The sequence below is a fragment of the Ochotona curzoniae genome, unplaced genomic scaffold (genome assembly GCF_017591425.1).
Source record: "Ochotona curzoniae isolate NIBS_2020 unplaced genomic scaffold, NIBS_Ocur_1.0 contig_1, whole genome shotgun sequence".
NCBI classification, from domain to species: domain Eukaryota; kingdom Metazoa; phylum Chordata; class Mammalia; order Lagomorpha; family Ochotonidae; genus Ochotona; species Ochotona curzoniae.
The window spans coordinates 37,697,403-37,717,136 of NW_024464918.1; the positions used below are offsets into that span (position 1 = coordinate 37,697,403).

General features: G+C 56.8%; 1 protein-coding gene across 3 annotated transcripts; it reads right to left on the bottom strand.

Annotated features, from left to right (window-relative positions):
• Positions 1–2,952: 2,952 nt before the first annotated feature.
• Positions 2,953–5,645, bottom strand: TIFAB (TIFA inhibitor). Of its 3 annotated transcripts, none has more exons than XM_040972111.1 (2): positions 5,539–5,645; positions 2,953–3,676 (listed from the first exon to the last, which is right to left on the bottom strand). In XM_040972111.1, the coding sequence occupies exon 2, from the start codon at positions 3,664–3,666 to the stop codon at positions 3,055–3,057; it is 612 nt and encodes a 203-aa protein (XP_040828045.1). In that variant the 5' UTR covers positions 3,667–3,676; positions 5,539–5,645; the 3' UTR covers positions 2,953–3,054. The 3 variants fall into 3 exon arrangements, with proteins under 3 accessions (XP_040828045.1, XP_040828038.1, XP_040828055.1); XM_040972104.1 differs by lacking the exon at positions 5,539–5,645 and adding an exon at positions 5,371–5,525; XM_040972121.1 differs by lacking the exon at positions 5,539–5,645 and adding an exon at positions 5,366–5,454.
• Between the last annotated feature and the right edge of the window lie 14,089 nt (positions 5,646–19,734).

Genomic DNA, 19,734 nt, shown 5'->3' on the forward strand with positions numbered 1-19,734 from the left:
GAGACACCTAGAAGGGTATGAAGGGCTGCTCTCAAACTTTCTAGAGTCGTCTCATCTGACGACATTGTTGGGCGGGGGTCTGCCTAGATGTAGTTGTGTTGGGCTGGGGTCTAGATGTAGTTGCTATAGCTCCTTATGGTGTGTGTGTGTGTGTGTGTGTGTGTGTGTGTATACATCCATGTCCCTCTACACATGGACCACCTGCACATGAGAACCAAGAGCTATGTGGAGATGGACTCACTCACCAGCTCAGGCTTGGCAGGCAAACTGCTGAGTGCACAGACCAGGGCCTGAGTCAAACTGATAATCCAGCTGTTGGGAGGGAGTGGGTGTGGGGAAGCAGGGAAATGAGGCTGGGCAGAGCTGTCAGTGTCCTGAGAATGCAACACTGCGCGGGAAGGTGTGAGCGTCCCAGGGAGAATTCATGAACCCGCGGAGTCTGGACCACGAACCAGATGTTTCCTGCTTCCTCCTCCCACCCCACGTCTGGCCTGTCATCCTTCAGCCTTCCATGTGGTTCATCCCGAGTCTCTGGCTTGGGATGCTTCACCTCACAGACGCGTCACCCGCGAGGGCCAGAGTCTCAGAGCTCCCTGGGGAAGAAGCAGCAGCTCTCTTTCCCACAGCCTCAGCTGGAATGGGCCTGCTCCTTCCTGGAGGGGTGAGCCCTCTCCCAGGACCTAGAGTGGGGTGCCTGGTAACAACAGGGTATCCAGAAAGCTCTGGTGGCACCAGAGTGCCACTACCAGCTTCCTGTCTCCAGCTTTTAACTTCTAAGCAGAGGCTCCTGGCCACCACTTTTTGGGTTCAGCAGGTAGGCAGCTGCCAGCTGCGCATGCATAGTTCAGGGGACATTCTGTTCTGGAAGGGACCATTGCTGCCTTTGGCACCTGCTTGTGAGATGTGAAGGCAGCTCCAGAACAGGGTACTACATCAGCCTAATTTCCTGTGACTTCTCCATGCCAGCTCAGACCACTGGCCTCCCCTTCTAGCAACACCACCTGTTGGGCCTCCTGACTTCCCACCAAGTCCATGGTAAGACAACAACCTTTTCAGGGAATTGGAGTGTTGGGAAAGGCTTTGGGCTCTGGATTGGTACACGGGGTTTGAGTCTTCCTTAGCTTCTTATGCATGAGGAGCCCTGAATTGAGGGCCCGCTGGGTTCCCTCCACAGATCCCATGAGAATAATGTATGCACTCTGAGAGCCTCCTGGGTGCCAAACACTGCCCTTAGGCATTTTTTTAGAGATTTATTTTATTTTCATTACAAAGTCAGATATACAGAGAGGAGGAGAGACAGAGAGGAAGACTGTCCGTCCAATGATTCACTCCCAAAGTGACCGCAACAGCCGGTGTTGCGCCGATCCGAAGCCGGAATCAGGAACCTCTTCCAGATTTCCCGCATGGGTGCAGGGTCCCAAAGAATTGGGCTGTCTTCGACTGTTCTCCCAGGCCACAAGCAGGGAGCTGGATGGGAAGTGGAGCTGCCAGGCTTAGAACTGGCGTCCATATGGGATTCCAGCGCATTCAAGGCGAGGACTTTAGCCGCTAGGCCATGCTGCCGGGCCCCCCTAGGCATTTTATAACTGCCATCTCCTAACCTTCCCCCACCCCACCACCATGGCTTCTCCACCTTGTTCAGATTTGTTGCCTTGCTTGTAAAATGGAGTTAGCACTGCCACCTGTCTGGGATACGGTGAGGGCAAAATGGGGCACCTAGCAGAATGATGTGTCTGCAGTGAGCACCAAGATGAGGCCATTCAATAACAGAGCTAACGTGACTGTCACAGTGGTCACAACAGGGATCCAGCAGTTACTGGCTCCTCCCTGAGGCTCTGTCAGCCCCCGAGAACAGAGTCCTTGCCTGCCATCTCCTGGGGCACTGCACACACATGGCACAAGCCAGGCACTGGAACCAAGTTTGTTGAATGAGTGAGAGCCATTGTCGGCTCTCTGCCTCCTGGCTCTGCTCTGAGTTTTGCCTCATCCCTTCCTTGAGGAGCAAGCATCCTGGGTATGGTCCCTTGCTAAGATGCTTGGGGCTGGGGTATGGATTGACCACTGCCCTTGTCTCCTGCCTTGGGTGCAAGTGCAGGCTTCTTGGTGGGTGGGCAATGGCCTTGGGCACATGAGCCAGTCAGACAGCTGGCAGCCCTGGACCCTCCATATGTGGATGCCTAGCAGTGAGATCTGGGACCCGGTGACTGTCGGGCTGGTTTTCTCTCCCTGTTAGTGGATGAACTGCTGGGCTGAATTCAAGCCCGACCTTCCCCCCTGTTCTGCCTACACTTAGTCCTGGGAGGCGGGGTTCTCTTCCCCTGAGGACCTCTGGCTTCCATCAGCCAAGGCTTTGAACCCAAAGCCAAGGTGAGCAGGGGAAGGTGAGGAAGAGGAGGGTGACGGAGACGTACAGACCCAGCGCCCGCCTCTCATGCCCAGAATTCCTGAGCTCTGCTGCATTCTTTGTAGAAACCTGAGCATTATCTTCCCAATTTCCTCTCACACCTCCTCCAGCTTCCCCACCCTTGCCTCTGGGAGACCGCGTACACTCGCTCCCAGTCCAGCTGGGGACCAGAGGGAGCCTATTGAGCATGCCAGCTTAATGACAGGCATGCAGTTTATTAGCCACAGGCTTCCCTAAGCCCTGAGTGCCTGTGGGTATTGGCAAGCCCGTGGTAACCCCGAGCTGCCACAGCCGTAATTGTTACACATGTCCACGCATTCCTGGGCCAACCTCAAACTTCTATTCTCGGGCGGCATGTGAAACGAGCAACATAAAGTAACTCCTAATCAGACAGCAGAGGCTCCCAGAGTCCTTGGGACCCCTAAAACATACGGGGTCGCAGTTACCTTGCACAACTCACAGGGTAGAGGGTGCCTCCCCTCCCCCGCCAACCCCGCTCCCACCTCTCCACCCCCTACCTCGGCTGGATAGCATTCACAGAGCTGCTCATCAGGAGCAAGGTGGCCAGCAGGCCTCACATGTCACCTTCCATGATGTGGCTCAGAGATATTCAGGTCTGTACCAGTCAAGCCATGCTCTCCAAGGTGTGGCTAGCAGAGGGCAGAGTCCCAGGGCTCCCTCCGGGGCTGAATCTTGGCTCCTCCTGCAGGACTCGGCTGGAGACCATCATCTGCAGTCTGAGAAGGGCCATGGGGAAAGTCCGGGGAACCAGTGGTCCCTGAACCTGGGAGAGGCTGCTCCTGGTGGAAGGTTTCCTTCTCGTCAGTCTCCTCAGCCTGGGGTCGGCCTATCAGGGGCGAGGGGCTAAGATGGAAGCGGCAGACGAAGGCCTCCAGACAGGGACCACCCTCCACATGCACCAGCATCTGGACGCCGGAGAAGAAGACCCTGCTGCCAGGACTCAGTGGCACCTGCTCCAGGAACCTCAGTGGCAGCCCGTTCACCCACACGCGGCTCCTGCGGCTGAGCACCTTGAGGCAGAAGGCCAGCACGGAGCTGCCCCTCTCCAGGTAGGGCTCCAGGGACAGGTGTTGGCGGGAGAGCTGGGGGAGTCGCAGCTGCAGGTGGGCGTCCTGCCCCCGCCCCACCAGCAGTGGACTGGTGTCATGCTGCAGCTGCGATGGAATGCCAGCAGAGGTGTGGTGGGGGCCCAGCGAGGGGTGGTACAGGCTCACGTGCAGGACCGTGTATGGCCTCTCCATGGATAAGAACCTGGGGAAGGAAGGGAAAACAGACACATGGGCGTGGCTGGAGACAGACACATCTCTGCCACTCCCCGAGCCCAGACATGTTTGCCAGCCTCTGGGGCCCTGACCACGTGTGGCCAGATGGAGCCTGTAGGGTATGACTCCCATGCTCAAGCAAGGATGGAGCCGAGGCAGCACAGCAGTTTTCTGGGTGCTCCCAGGACGTTGCAAGGGAAAGGCCTACAGGCTTGCGGGGTGCAGCTCTAGGGGCTGATGGGTCATCTGGGAACGATTTGACCCTTCACTGTGGAAGACAGAGGGACACATTTTGTGGGTATCTCACAGTCAGACAGTAAACTCTTGCTGAGGCCTCCTTTGTACCAGGCCCTCACTGTTGGGAGCCCGCAGCTGGAGGAGAAGCTGGGAGCCCCAAGCCTTGGAAGCTATGGGGAGACAGAAGAGAGAGGCCACAGAGGATCCTGGGCTGCAGAAAGGCTGCCTGGAGGACCCAAGGACAACCAACACGTGCTAGGTGTTTGCAGTAGGCCAGACCCTGAGCCAGCTCTGGCCCGCACCCTTGTCTGCTAAGAAGGCATCTTTTAGGGCCAGTGCTAAGCTGCTGCCTATGACCCTGGCATCCCACACGAGTACTGGTTCAAGTCTCGGTTGTTCCACATCTGTCCCAGTTCCCTGCTAATGTGCCTGGGAAAAAGTAGAAGATAGTCCTAGCACGTGGGCCCCTGCTACCTACATGGCAGACCTGGGCTGAGTTTCAGGCACCTGGCTTTAGCCTGGCACAGCTTCAACTGGTGTGGCCATTTGGGGGTGGAGCAAACTAACAGATGGAAGCTCTCTCTCTCTCTCTCTCTCTCTCTCTCTGTGTCTTCCTCTATTTTTGTAACTCTGCCTTTCAGATAAATAATTTTGTTAAGAAGGTATCTTTCATCCCAAAGTCTGTGCCCAAATGTTGCTCAACTTTCCAAGTCAACTTCAGATGTTACCTCTTTTATGAAGCTCTTTTCCTGGAGGGAGGTTACTTCTCCCTGCCCTCTGACCTCAACAGCAGGGAGAACCCCCTGGGACACCTGGCTCAGAGCCCCTTCCCCACCCCAGCCCATTCAGTCCACTGTAGCTATAGCTGCCTGAGTTCCATGGGCCCTGGTCCTGGCTTTTTTTCTTACTGAGCTCCTGCCTGCCTGAGTTTCCCTGAGGGCAGCAGGGTGGTCTATGCTGTGAGACTGTGAGGCTAGCCCTGCTCAGCAAAGATGGCACTTGGCCACAGGCATATCTGCCAGGCAACTGAATGGGAAGAAGCCCACAAAGGATGAATTCAGGGCCAAAGACAGCACAAGTGGGGGAGCCTGGTGCAATTAGAGAAACTCTGTGCTCTTGGGTCTCAGCCTCCTGCCACCCTTCTGGGAAAAGGAAGTCAATGGTGGGGGGCCTCCCAGCCTTAGAGAGACCCCCCTGCTCCATGTGCACAGACACTCGTGATGCCCCCTCCCTCCTCAACACACACACTTGGGTCCCTGCCTACAGAAAGTCCCTTCCGGAGGCGCAGGGTACAGGCTGGGCTCAGGGCAGCTGGCCTGGGGGTCTGCACCCTCGGGTCCAGCCAGAAACTCAGGAGTTCATGGCCAGAGACACCCCCGCAACCCACCCAGCAATCCTAAAGAATTCCGGGTAAGACAGAGTTCCTGCAGCCCAATGTGACCTTACTCCGCGTGGCTGAGCCGCTCAGAGGTGACAGCCGTCACCCTCCACGCATCTCTGGAGCTGCCTGCTCTGCCTCCTGAGCCTGCGACAGGAAGGTCTGGCACATGTATCTGGCTGGGAGCTCTGGCTTCTCTCATCCTCTGGCTCCCAGGCCCTTTGATCTCCACCTACCTTACAGTGCCGTTAGTGCTGCAGCTGGGAGTGCCCGCGGAAGCAGCTGCTCTGGGGCAGGGCTGTGGAGGGTTCTTGAGGTTCAGGTCTGGAAACACCCTTCGGATTTTGCCACTCTCTTCCCATTTCTCTTTAGGAAAGGAAATGAAAGTGGCCTTTTCGTTGCAAAAGTGTAACCCTCTGCTGAGAAGTTGAAAAACCCCAGCCCAGGATGCGCTGCTGAGAGGGTCCTCTGCATGGTGAGACGTCCACCTGGGTTTCAGCTTTGCCTGTCCTGACCATCCCTTCCCTAGGGACCTTGAACCTGAATCCATGGTATCAGCAAAATCCCTCTCCCACAGCTTCCAGGCTGGCTGGCCTCTGGGTCAGACCCTAGCTCCCATCCTCCATTACAGTGCTCTCTGCAGGCATGCCTCTTTAAATCCCTTCATTTTTCAAAGACTCCCATTCCAACAGCCTCATTCCTATGAAGACCCCATCTTCCAGTTCCCCATCTTCCTGCGGCTCTCCGAACCCAATGCAGCCGTGACATCTGGGAAGCAACCCAAGCAAGTTGTCTGAAGGATGAAAACGTAGTGGTGATGCATGCGCATGGGCAGAGAGTAACTTAGCATGGCGTGAGCTTCCGAGTGAGTTGTGGCACGCTATGGAAATTATGCAGAAATTCTACGCCCTGACCCCTGACCCTGCTCATCTGCCTCACCCCACGCCCCAGAAATCGGGGATCTTTTTCTTGGCTTCATAGTTCCGTCATGGAGGCCATGGAATTGGAATCACATAGGATGTAACCTTTACAGACCGCGTTTCCATCTTGGTTACATTTACTTGAGGCTTCTCTGTCTTTCTGTGGCTTTGCAGTTCGTTTGTTTTTAGCACTGAACAATATTTCATTGTAGGAATGCACTGCAGTGTATTTTTTTTTTTTTGTTCTCTTACTGACTTCTTAGTGGCTGGCACCTATTCCCACTGCATGCCTCCACCTGGTGCAGAGAACAAGGAAGGATGGCCAGGCCTGCTGGTGCCTATGAGGGAGAGAAGCCAGTGCAGGTTGCCCAGCTACAGCTGGCCCCAGGCCTGCTTGCTATCAGCCTCACACTACCATCGCCCCGCCCACTGGCAGCACCATATTCCCAGCTCAGTGAGAACAGATGCACATCTTTGGTGGACGCCTGGCCAACTAAGAGCCAGGGGCTGCACTGGAGTGTATAGAAGGCCGCACATGTCCAGGAAACTGAATCAGCTGAGCCGAAGGAGGCTGGCCATGCTCCAGAGCCCATCTCGCTGGGCACCCTGGCCTACTGAATGTCCCCAGTCATGGCACAGGACCTTCTAGTCTGGACAAGAGCATGGGGTTGGGCAGCCTCTCCTGCCCACCAGCGCAACAGGGTAGAGGGCTTTCCCTCCTGGCTGTGCAACCTCAGGCATGTGCTATGACCTCTCTGGGCCTTCGATGTTCTTTCCTGGGGCAGGGAGGGGGGCGGAGGACACCCCTCCCCTTCATGCCCGATTGCAGCCATGCCATCTTGGGAAATGAGTGGGCAGGGGACCTGTGTGTGTGTGCGGTCTGTCTCCACGTCCTCAGGAACTTGGGTCACAGCTGTCCCTAGCAGGAAAGGGAACTGAAACAGGAGGCCTCACCAAATCTTCTTGAAGCCAGAAGGGACCCTGCAGGCTTGGGGAGGGGGGAACAAATGCAGACGCTGGCTGGGGGCTCTCCCCACGCGAAGGGAGCCAGAATCCCAAAAAGGGAGAGAGGCTGGGGGAAGGCAGGTGCAGCCATCAGACCCTGTCCCACCCTACTGGTTTCATCAGTGACAACCCCACCCCCGTACCAGGCTGCTCCCAGAATATCCCCACCCCTGGGGCTTTCTGCAGGGCCTCTCAAGCAAGGTACATAGCCTCTTGGTGCCTCAGTCTTCCACCTTGTAAAATGGGGCTGATCTGCCATTATGGCCAGGGCTGGAGAAGACGGGCAGGCAGAGTTGATCATCAGGAGTCACTCTGCTTGGAGCCGTGCCAGGGCAGTGTGGGAGCCAAGCAGTTTGCACGCACCCTGTCTCGGGAGGGCCCCTTTTCTCTGAAGACAACCATGACGTTGGAGCTGAGTCCCAAATGTGCACAAGTTTGCCCTTCCTCCCATTGGCAATGACAGCCAGGCCAGAGGAAGGGGTTTTTTTTTACAGGAACACATCCCATCTGGTGCTGAGGAAAGCCACCCTTCTCACAGGTGGGCAAGCTGAGGCCTAGAACAACTTACTGAAGGCCAGGTAGCACTTGAGCCCTGTCTGTGGGGCTCCTGCCCCTCCCCACAAAGCAGTCAGGGTTCTCAGCCTTCTCTGGGATGCAGGCAGCCCCCAGCTGGTGCCTGTGCTACTTGACAGAGAGGGGGGCTCTGTCCAGGCCTCCTGAGCCATGTACCTCTGTGTCCCGATAACCTTTGGCCATCGCATAGCAGCATCTGTTAGCAAAGGGCCCTCAAGGTGTGGAAGGTGCCTTGGAGGCCTGGGGAAGCCATCAGGTAAAGCGTGTTAGGGTTGGAGGCGGTGGGGTGGAGAGAGAGGGGGACGTGGAATTCCTTACTTCTCAGCCTCAAAGATGCTGTGAACGGACGCTTGGCCCTCGGTGGATCCTTGGCAGGCATTGGAGATGATGCTGAAGCCAGAGCCCGAGGCTGTGGAGCTGGTTTGCAAGCACAGGTGCTGGGTTCTCATTGCGGCATTGTTCTGATTCACAGAACAAATGGCTGCAACAGTTGGCAGTAAGCCAGACCAAGGTCAGCAACCTGGAACTCTGTCTATGTCTCCATTTGGACTATTAATCACTGCCTTCCCAGGAGCATCAGCAGGAAGTTGGATCCAAAGCTGGTCAGCCAGGACTCCAGACCGAACCACTGCGCTCTCATGTGATGTGCTGGCATTGCACATAGCTACTTCATCTGCTGCAAAACGACGATCTTCCCCCTCCACTGGCTCTCACTGGTGACCTCCTTAGTCCTTGGGGACCAGGACCTGGGACAGGTGGGGGACCCTTGGATTCTTGCCCTAGGCCTTCTCCTCCATATCTCCTCCTTTACCTGTGCCTGCCCAGGCTCCTTTTATGACCCAGCTTCCTGCTGGTATGACCCTAAGAGGGAGCAGGTGATGGCTCAAGTATTTGGGTCCCAGCCATCCACATGGGGGACCCTGATGCAACTCCCTGGCTCATGTCTTCAGTCTGGCCAACCCCTGCTATTGCAGGCATTTGGGGAGTGAATTGGTGGTTTGAACATGTCTCTCTCTCTCTCTCTGCCTTTCAAATCAAATGAAAAGTGGAGAAGGACACTGTTTGGAGAACTTCCCAGGCAGCTACACAGGTAGAGCTTCCCAGATGTTGCTGTAGCTGGAGAGGATGCAGAAACCGCATGGCCCTTCCCACACCTCCCCTGTGTCCTGTCCTCTGTCCTCTGTGTCCTCTGTGTCCTCAGCAATGTCCTTTCTAAGTTCTGAGAGTCGCTCAGAACCCCAATTTGCGGGCTGTGGGAACCGCTATTTGTAGCAGATCAGCCAGACTCAGAGGTGAGCCCATCTGAGGCTTCCCAAGGAGTCCCGGAAGGGAGCGACAGCAGTCCAGGTGCTGACTCTGTCTCTAGGCAGACAGCATGAGAATGGAAGTGACCTGGAGCCTGCCAAGAATGGGTCCTGCAGCTATAGAGCCGGCTGCTTACCCGGCGCAGCGGCAGAAACGGTCTTGGAGTTTGAGCTTGCGTTTTGTTCATTCACAGGTGAGCTGGGCTAGCCATGTAACCTCACGGAGCCTCAGTTGTCTCTTTGCAACATGCTGATGGACTCACAGCCACCAGGCGTCTCAAGCAGGGAACACACAGCCTGCTGCAGTGAGTCTGGGGCCGGGGTCAGCCTGTGGGGACTGGGCAGCTTGCCGCCTGTTTCGGGCCACAAAGAGGACAGAGAATGACTGCTGTCCAGTCTTCTGCTGGTCCCCTCCTGCATTTCTTGTTAGGTTTTTCTACACATATTTTCCCTCCCTGTGGCTTGTGGGATCTCAGGTGGTGGTTTCCACAAAGCCATTCCATTGGTCCAGAGCTCCTCATGATGGCTGCACAGTGTCAGTAGCCCAGGCTCCTTCTGAATCTTGCTATTCTGCAGGATGGGGCTCCCCTACCAAGCCCACTGTCTGCACAGCGGGGAGCGGGCAAGCATGCTCTTCCCCGTGCAAGGTGCAGTCTGCATCGCTCTGCTAGCTCCCTGCTGGCCCAGCCCCGGGGATCATGGCTGCACCTGACTGCCAGGCTAGCTGGATGCTGTGTGATCAGCGGCCACGTGAGGGCGCTCATATCGCAAACGCTGCTGTTACCGGAGCTGGTGCCCTGCTGGAGGGGTGGAACACTACGCCATCATTGCAGGCCTGCATAGGGAAGTTCTCGGTCGGCTCTGCGTGCTTTGGGTGCAGACCAAGGACAGGGACAGCAGCAGCACCAGGACTGTAGGTTAGCAGAGGGGAAGGTTTCCCTGAGGGAGAGGACCTGGACAGGGAGGTCACTGGGAGCTGGAGGGTGGCTGATGGCCAATCTTTGGATACAGAGAAAGAGATGGCTAGAGGGAAGAAATCTAATTAAATTTCTTTTTATTTATGTGAATGGCAAAGTGACGCACATATACAGAGATCGTCCGCCTGCTGGTTCATTCCCCAAATAGCCGTAACAGCCAGGGTTGAGCCAGGCCAAAGCCAGGAGCCTGAAATCCAACCTGGCTCTCCCATGTGTTTGCAGAAACTCAAGCACTTGGGCCGTCTGCTGCTTTGTTCCCAGCCAGGCACATTAGCAGGGAGCTGGATCCGAAATGGAGGAAGCTGGGACTTGAACTGGCACCATAGAGGATGCTGGTGGGTCACAGGTGGCGGCTCAACCTACTGAGCCACAAAGGCAGCCCCTATTCACCAAGTGCGAATAAGCAAAGTGAGGGGCAGAGAAAGGTCTCCCTTCCCCAGGCGTCCTCTGTGGCCTCCCGCAGGCACTTTGTACAGGTCTGAGCAAAGCTGGCCAGCGTCTGGAGCCCAATATTTGGCCTCTCTCCATCAGAGCAGCAGCCCCCACTCCCCCCCGATGGGTCCTCTCTCTGACCATTCGTCTCCCTGTCCTAGGATAAATCACCCAGTGAGCCCGAGCCGGGATAACACATATTTCACAGCCTTCACATGTGACGCTCCTTGCATGTGCTGCCCAAGTGTGTGTCTTCCTGCTGTATGGCGGGCCGTGGGAAGCACTTCTTTTCCACATGGTCACTAATGGCATGTGGGAAGCCTTGGCCTCCTCCCTGGGCCCCAGGGGGGAACTATATCACGAAAATGGAGAAGTGATGAGAAAACGGGAAACACTGCCTCCGTGGCGCTCTGGCAAGTGGTTTTCCAGAGGCAGCAGGTGGGGGTGGGGCACAGCATCCCCCAGGCGAGCTGCAAATCACCAGCAGGACCTGGGGAGGCGGTCACTCTGTAGCTGACTAGGAACATGGCTGTTTCTCCATATGGTGGCTGTTGACCCACAGTGCCCCTGCTGTTGAAGTGATGAGGATGTGGAAGCATTGGTTGGCACCGGCCTCTGCCTGCTGCCGGCCAGCCCAGGGCATGGTCATCCTGTTGGTGGTTCTTCACCCGGCTGTGGAGCTGCTGTGGTTCCCACTTGGGCCCAGGGCCTTTGTGACACCACCACGTGCAGCCCAGCACTACAGGATGATTCTGCTCCAGGGAGAAATGCAGAGGAGGTGAGCACTTGGTGAATTCTGTCCTCACCTGCCTATCCTGCCCTCCCACTTCTTTTCTGTCTCCAATTCCTCTGCACGGAACCCAACCACTCTGGATTTCCCGGTGAGCCAGCTTTGTAACTTAAGAAGGTAGGAACCTGGAGCACCAGAGGGCGCTGTTGGGCACCAGGTGCACCAACGCAGATTGGCTCTGTTGGCAGAGGACTGGAAGCTAGGGGTTGCAGGGGAGGGGGCCTGGAGATGGCCCCCTCTGCAAGGTCCCTCCTCTTTCAGTATTACGCACTCCTGATCTTGCTTTCTGGCCCCGATTCCCAGTTGACCCTTGCAGTGTCTCCACCCCGCTGTCTGAGGCTCGGCCAAGCTCTCCATCCACACTGGTCGGGATGAATAAAGTTCTATCTCATTGCACCTTATTCATGGCCAGCGTGAGTTGTCAGGAGAGGAACAGCCTCCTCCTGTGACCACATTCTCATCTGCTTCCCTTTTGATGCTACCAGGTTCTACTTCGTCTGTTAAGTCCCCACTGGCACCCCTTTTGCCATCACATCTGTCCAGCCTTGGGATCCATTGCACCCCATTTATTTCAGCTGCTGTTCGGGTTGTCTTGTTATTTTATTCTAGGTGTAGCTCTCCCCGGTCAGTCCTTCAGCGCACACTGTTGAAGACCTCTCGTGTGCAGGGTCCTGAAGTCACCCCCTGGGTGCGAAAGCCTTTGTTTCTTCCAGCTGCTGTGGCCAACTTGGAGGCCTCAGTTCTGGGGACTGGAAGTCAGCAAAGGGAAAAGCGGGCGTGCAAGTGTTTCACCCTGCATGGAAGTCAGGGCGCTGTTCTGGAAAGCACAAGGTCCAGGCGACAGCAGCCCTGGAGCGTTTTGTCCTACAGGACCACAGGAGAGGCATCCACCCATAGGGCCAATTTGCTTCCATAAATACCAGGGTCCTCAGAACGTGGGGTTCCTGACAGGAAGGGGAGAGGGGACATGTCTGGGGCTCCCTCTGATGGAAGAGGTATTAGTCAGGGACTCCGCTGGGGGTGGATGGCTATAGGGCTTTGCACTTGGCCCTGGCACTCTCACGGTGCACCTGGTCCACCTTGGAGCACTGGGGGGAGCAAGCTGGCTCCCTGAGAAAAGGAGTTGGAAGTGGGTTAATCTGGCTCAGGAGGAGAAGTTAGATCAGAGCAGCAGCCAGAATGTGAGGAGGGAGGGCAGGAACTTGGCAGGGAGGGACCAGGCACATGCTGGCCATCCAGTGACCTCACAGCACCAAGGCTGTGTCTCTTGCCAGTAGCACCATAGAAGCAATTTTCCTCCCTCTTGGTGCTGCCCCATGTGCCTTGTGGTGTCACCAAGGCACAAAGAAGGTGAGCAGCTTGCTCTCTGCACACAGCTGCTGAGTACTGGAGCTGCCAGTTGCCCCTGCTCTGACCTGAAGCCTTGCTTTTGTGCCCCAATGCATCCATGATTCCCACCTCAAGTCTTCCTAAGGAAGATGGACTGCCAGCAGATGGCTGCCTGGAAGAAGCTGCTGAGAGAGAAATCCCTTCTCTGACCTTCTCAGTACATTCTCTGAGCGGCCCCACCTTTATTCCCCTCCAAGAGGCAGCCAAGGTTTTGGGCGAATGCGCCTGGTCGTGTGCATCCAGCATCTACTAGCACTTCCCTGCAGGGCCGCGATGTAACCGGCAGGTGGCGCTCCGGGCCTGCTTCTGGAAACGGGAGCGCTTGGTTTTTGGTCTGTTCTCAGGGCCATGTGCTGGGGTGCTCGCCTCTCGGGTTGCACCTGCTCCTCGCTGACTGCTGAGGTCCAGGTGGTCTCTTCACTGTTCCTCACTGAGCAGTCGCTTGTGCAGCTCCTGGGGGGCCAGGGAATTCAGCAGTCACTGTCTAATGGGGAAGATGGGGCCCTGGCAGCTCAGGTGAGCACTACCAGAGCCAGGTGGGCTCTGGAGTCCAGCTCTGGACTCTCAGGCTGGCTGGCCTTGCACTACTGGGCAGAGGGCTGTGCCCGAGAGGATGTCTGGTCCTTGGTGGCACCAATCCGTGATGGGACAGAAGGTTGAGTGAGGGCAGCAGAGGGCCTCCTGGGGCCTGAGTGGCCAGCAGCCAGCAGCAGCAGTGCTGTGGCTTTCCAGGTCCAGCTCATTCCCACTGGCTGTGTGGGTGCAACAATCAAGCTGGGGACTCCTTTGCCCTCCGCGGGGAGGGGTGAAAGCAGCAATGTGGGTGACAGCAAGAGGGAATTGGTGTCAGTGTCCTGCAGTCAGCACCTGCGAGATGGGCATGGTGTCTCCTCCCAGGAGACCCCCGCCTCCCTCATGGGGCACTGGGCTCAGGGAAAGACCAACCCCCAGCATGAGAGGAGCCTCAGATTAAGGCCCAAGAAAACTATGCCATCTGAAGTGGCCCTCGGGGGAGCTCAGGGTCAGGTCCCCTTGACTGTGCTTGCAAGAAAAGCCATTGTGGCTCTGGCACAACCCGCCCCCCCCCCCCAGCACCAAGTCAGTTCCCAGCAGGCTACCTGGCCTAGGCTACACCCCTTCCCAGATCAGGCCTGTGAGGCCAGAGCATATGGCTCTGCAGACCACAGAACACAGGGCATGGAGGATGGGTGGGGAGGAGGGAGCAGGGCGGGCATCCTCCCAGGACCCACAGTCCTTCCTGTGCTTGCACAAAATGGGGCCACCTGGCTCACCTTGGAAGGCCCTGATGTGCGACTGCGGGCCCTGAGATAGCACAGCCGTTGTGAGTGACAGCCAGCGGGGAACTGAGAAGCCCTCCATTGCCCCCCTCCCCCCCGCTTCTCAAACAGCCAGTGCCTGGACTGCTCTCCTAGCCCTACTCTCTTTGTCTTCCTCCCTTCAAATAGGCCATTCTTCCGCACCCGAGGTTTTGCTTCTCTTTTGACTTTTTTTCCATATATAACCTGATAAAGGGGCCCCTGTTATTTCAGCATATATTCTGTGCCCAATTACACACCATCTATGGTTGATTTGCAGGAGATTTGAATGACAAAAGAGGGCGCTTATGTCATTTCTTCCTGAGGGAAGCAGAGCCTGGAAAACCAGGCTCCTTGAAGAGCTGCTGCGGGTCCGCAGCTCAACAGCTGTGGGCAGACGTGCCCGCCGGCCGAGGCGTGCTCTGCTAACTCGAGCGGCATTCGCACGTGGGAAGCCTGGACCGCCTGACTGGCCACCACCACGGCCACGCAGCATGTGTGTGTGCAGCCCAGCAGCAGAGTGGGGCCTGGGAGACGACTCACAGATCCATGCTGTCTGCTGGGGACTGGAGGGGCGGGCGGGCTGCGAGTGGATCTGGCAGGACTGCTCCGTGGCAGGACAATGAACATCCAAACTAGGGGGACCCTTGATGCACCCCAGGGTGGTGGTCTGCTGTGACCTCATAACCCAGAAACTGGGAGGGTCTCCACCCACCATGGGGAACATGTTTGGCACAGCAGAGTTAAGCTGCCACTCAGGTATCAGACCATTCAGTTCCCAGCCACCTTCCTATGCAGCTCCCTGCCAGCACACGCCTGCATGTATTTGAGCCCCCGCCATCCTGGTAAGAGACCCAGCTGGAGTTTCTAGTTGGTGGCTTCAACCTGGCCCAGGCCTGGAAGAGAACCAGCAGATGCAAGATCTCTCTATCTCTCCATTTTCTGAGAAAAACATCAGCCAGCATCCTGGGAATCAGGATGGAGACTGAAAAACAAGACGGCTTGAAGGGCCCCGTGTGGGGCTGGCCTCCCCCGCCAGCAGCCCTCTGCAAGAGGGGCAGAGAAGTGTAGCCTGCATGGAGGCTGCTGATGGTACAGCAAGCTGGGCTTACAAGGGGGCGAGGGGCTGGTTGGCCGTGGCCCTCAGGTGCCCAGGTCCCACAGCTCTGCTGTCCCCCTCAGAGGAAAGAGAGCTGTGCCATGGAACCCGCCCGCCGTAGGGTCTAAAAACATCACAGCCAGACTTGGCTTCCTGTGCAGACTCCCCAAGAAGCTGCCACCAGAAGCCAAGCCAAATGCCCGCAGTCCCATGAGCCATCCAGGTGGCACTGCGTGGCCTGGAGATGCCCCAGGACACTGCACCACCCATCCCCAGGGGGCTGTTTGGGTGCAACCTGACTCTAGTCGACCAGGCCTGGGGTCTGGCTCTCTCTCTCTCGGGGTTCCTCAGAGAGAGCACCTGGAGGAGGAGGTGGGGCTGGGGCTGAGCCCTGGAAGGTCTGGTGTCTGTGAGGGCAGATGGTGGAGATCTGAGTGCAGGAGCCAGTGATGCCAGCGAGGGAGAAGGGTGGGCAACTGTGAGGCTTGGGGGCATGGATGGCAAAACTTCCCACAAATGTAACTTGGGGTAGAAACAGGTGGGGTTACAGGCTTGGGAAGAACCTGGAAGCATGATCCAAACCCTGATCCACCTAGGCGCACACCTGAGCAAAACCGGGGCCAATCACGGGGCAGGCGTGAGCTCACTAAGCCCACGAGGAGGGGAATGTCCCTGCTGGAGCCCTCAGAGACGTGTCAAACGCTCATCTGTGCTCCTGGCCAGTGACCTGACAACTATCAGGTCTAGGGTCCGGTGCTGTGGCAGAGCAGGTTGGGCCACCTCTGTCTCTCTTTGCTTATAATTCTGTATCATCAGCATTTATTTAGATATTCAAATTATCTCTGCTGTGTAATAACTTGGAGCCTCTTCAAGCTGGCTTCAGTGTCCTCCGCCACTTCAGCCTGCGTGCTTACTTGCTTGTTTTCTGGAATGAAGAGATGCTTGGAGTTCATCCTGCACCCTTCAGGCTGACACTGTGGCTCAGTGGGTTAAGCCTCTGCTTGAGAAACTTTCATCCTGTGGGTCTTGACTCAGCTTCCTGCAAAAGTGCTTGGGAGGGAAGCAGGCGACAGCTCACATACATGGGCCTCTGGGTTGAGTTCTGGATTCTGGCTTCGGCTTGGCTCTGACAGGCATCTGGGGGAGTGAACCGGCAGATGGAAGATCCCTTGGTGTGCCATGCTGCCTTTCAAACAAATAAATAAGACTTCTTCAAAAGCTGCTGTCCTCCAAGGAGTGGGAGTTCTCTTTGAGTAGGTGGTGAGACTCAGAAATCAAGATCTGGTGACTGTGCTGTGTGCTCCCGCGGGGCTCCTGCTGGCGGGCACCTCCGGGCAGAGGGCAAATACCGTGTCTGCACACACACGTGTGTGTGTCTTTGCATTTGCGTGTGCAGGCACGCCTGTGCACACGTGTATTAAACGTATCTGTCTCCAGTTCTAATCCAACCCCAGGAAGTTCTTCCTGGCCTTCCTCCATGTTTAGCTGCGACTTTACATATTAATTCACTTTTTCAATCCACCAAGATATAGGATATTGCTATACCCACTTTCTAGAAAAGATTTAGAAATCAAGTCTTTTTTAAAGGTGCATTTATTTAAAAGGCAAAGCATTAGAAAGAAAGAAATATATAGAGAGAGAAATAGAGAGACCATCTACCCTCACATGCAGGCCGTGAAGGCACCAGCAGGGTTTTCTTGCGTTTTGTCCGCTGGGCAGGGTGGACAGCCGCGTTGGAGTTTGCCCCCACAGGCTGAATGGAGGGGGTCTCCCGTGGGGCCCCGTGACAGAGGAAGAACAGGGGAGGGGAAGGGGGTGTCTCACAGGAGTAATTGAGCGCTGCGGCCTGGGAAGTCGGGGAGCCGTCCCCTCGCTGCGCGTTGGCCCTTTCTGGCTGTGAGGGCTCTGCCAGGCTGGCGGCCAGGCCTCACGCGTCTCTCTGCGCATGCTCAGCGGCCCAGAAGGCGCGGCCGACCCGGAAGTCTGTGTCCCCGACGGGCACCTGAGGAGCGTGTTGGGTGGCAACGCCTGTCTCTGCTTTTCTTGCCCCCTGGTCTCGGAGGGCTGACTCCTCCTCTTGCCGGGTGCCCAGGAATGAGGCTGGCACTCAAGAGACTTGCTCAGAACGGTGACGTGTGGTGGTCGGGCTCTGGGCCTGAGCTCTGGGCCTCTGCCGCCCCCAGCCAGTGGGCGCCCTTCTCAGGGCTGGTGCTGCGCCAAGGCTGTGCAGTCTTTTCGTAACAACTTCCTGGAACAGAGTTGCTGTTTCCTTTAGCTGAAGCTCTCAGGTAAGCAGTGAAAAGAAAAGCAGTGGCAATAGCACAAAACCAAATCAGAGATTGCCATGCAGTCCGGCAGTGCCACTTCTGAGTAAAGTGGGACCTGGGGTGGATGCTTACACACCCGTGTTCACGGAAGCTTTGCTCCCAGGAGCTGAAAAGTGGGAACAAACTCTATGTCCGTTAGCAGAGGGGCAGGGAGAGAAATTAAGACTGGCATGTGGCACGGTATGGTAAGCCTTTGCTTGCGGTGCCAGCAACTCCAGCAGCCCAGGTGCAGCCCCCATCCGAGTCTTGACTGCTCTGCTTCCAGTCCAGTGGCCTTCAACTTCTACTTCACCTGGGAAAGCAGCAAAAGATGGCGCAAGTGCTTGGCCCCCTACACCCAGGTGGGAGGCCCCGGTGGAGTCCTAGCTCTTGGCCTCTGGCTGGTCCAGCTCTGGCTGTTGTTCCATTTAGGGAGTGTACCAATGGATAGAACATCGCTGTCATTCATTCTCTGCTGTTCAAATTGACTTTTTTTTTTTTTTTTAAGAAATTCTCGAGCAGTCTGCAACGTGGCTGAACTCGGATGAGACTGTGCTGAGTGCCGTGAGCCAGGCAAAAAGGACAAGTGGCATCCGGTTCCGCCCCAGTGAGGTAAGCACAGAGATGGAGTTGGGTTGATGAGCGCCAGGGGAGTCGGGGTTTCCTAGCTTCTTGGATTCGGTCTGGGAAGGGTAAGATTCGGAGGTAGGATGGAGGTAGAGAAGGTTGCAAGGCAGTGTGAGCAGGGTGAAGGCCACTGGGCTGGACGCTGGCCATTTCCAGGCGGGCAGTCCTGGCTGTTGTTATAGGAGCACTCCCGGCCGGTCACTGAGGTTTAGACAGTGTTGCTTGTTGAGTGCACATCTCGTAGCTGTCCCTGTGACACAATTCCCCAGCCCTGACAGGCTCGGGCAGCAGGACCCCAAGCCGGGGTCAGCAGGACTGGAGGGTTTTTTTTTTTCTCTTGCACAGAGCTGCCAGCTACCCACCCCTACACCCACTCCCTGCCTGGAAGGGGAACAAAGCCAGGAGGGTAATTTAAGGGTGCCCCGGGCCCCCTGGGGCCGCCCCCTACCATTGTGCTGGGCTCCCCCAACCCCCTTCTGCGCCGGAGCCACCAAGCATACATATGCATGAACTGAGGGGGCCCAGATTCCCTCTCTGGGTCCACAGTGAGTAGGGGCCAGGAGGGGTCTGTGGGCCCATCTCTGCTTCTAGCAGTGCAGGGTGAGTCACTGCCCCTCCTGGCCAGCCCAGGGGGTTCCTTGCTCCTGGGCAGTAAGGGAAGGCTGCTGAGCCGCTCTCTGTGTAGTGTGGGCCGGCTGAGTCCCTGTGCCCTGTCCCAAGCTGCCAGCGGCTGCAGCCCTGAGTGAACCGGGAAGAGCACCCGGAAGAGCAGAGCTGGGAGCAATGCCTCCAGTGCAGCGGCTCCACTGGCAGCCCCGTGGCCCAACCACTCCTGGATTAATCTTTCATTCTTCTTTCTTCTCTTTCTTTTTTTCTTTTCTTTTTCTTTTTTTTTTTTTTCTTTCCCTTTCTGCTCAGTGGATTGTGGTCAAGGCCATTGTAACGTGAGCACTGCCTCGGAGGGGATTGGCCAGGGCTGCCAGGGGCCTCTTTCACAGAGCGCTAATTGCGTCTCAGACCACCAGTGCTCGGGAACTACAGATGTCTCCCTGCCTTTGCCTGCATGCCACAATTGGACCCATCTGTTGCGTCTATTCGCCGGCTCCCCTGCCCACCCCCACCCCTTGCCCGCCCCCCTCCCTCCCTCCCCCTCTCTCTTTCCCCTCCCCTCATCTGCAGAGCCTAAATTGAAAACTCATCAAAATGTAATCCAAGAGCAGTTTGGCTACTGAGCTGCCTAGAAGGGGCACGGTGGGAATAAAGGCCCCCCGCCACTTTTACACCCGGGCCAGAGCCCAGGGAGCCGGGTCACAGGCAGCCTTAGGGGGGAAAAGTGAGAAGTTAGCCCGGCAGATGGGCCACAACACGCGGCCCCATAACCTGATGCCACGGAAGAGGGGCCCTAGCAACGGGCCAGCCGGGAGGGAGGACGCCGCTGCCCTGGAGGTGGCGACCCCACCTCGAAGGCCTCGCCCCGGCCCAGGATTTCAAATAGGGCTAGGGCCTGAGCTCTCAGCTCTCTGACCCCCATCTGCCCTCTCCAGCTCAAAGGGATTTGTGAGACACGGAGGGCAAGGCCGGCATGGGCCCTGAGGACCCCAGGGATAGGGCACTGGAAATGTGGCCTGCTCTCCTTGGCTGCTCAGGCTTGCCAGCCTTCCGACTGCCCTCAGCCCTAAAGCCAGGCTCAGTTC

What these genes read in the sequence shown, in the direction of transcription:
- TIFAB (XM_040972104.1), bottom strand. Translation starts at nt 5,504, where the DNA reads ATGAGAGAAGCCAGAGCTCCCAGCCAGATACATGTGCCAGACCTTCCT. An exon ending in GAGCGGCTCAGCCACGCGGA is followed by an intron (nt 3,677 to 5,370) that starts GTAAGGTCACAT and finishes TTCCTTCCCCAG; the next exon opens with GTTCTTATCCATGGAGAGGC.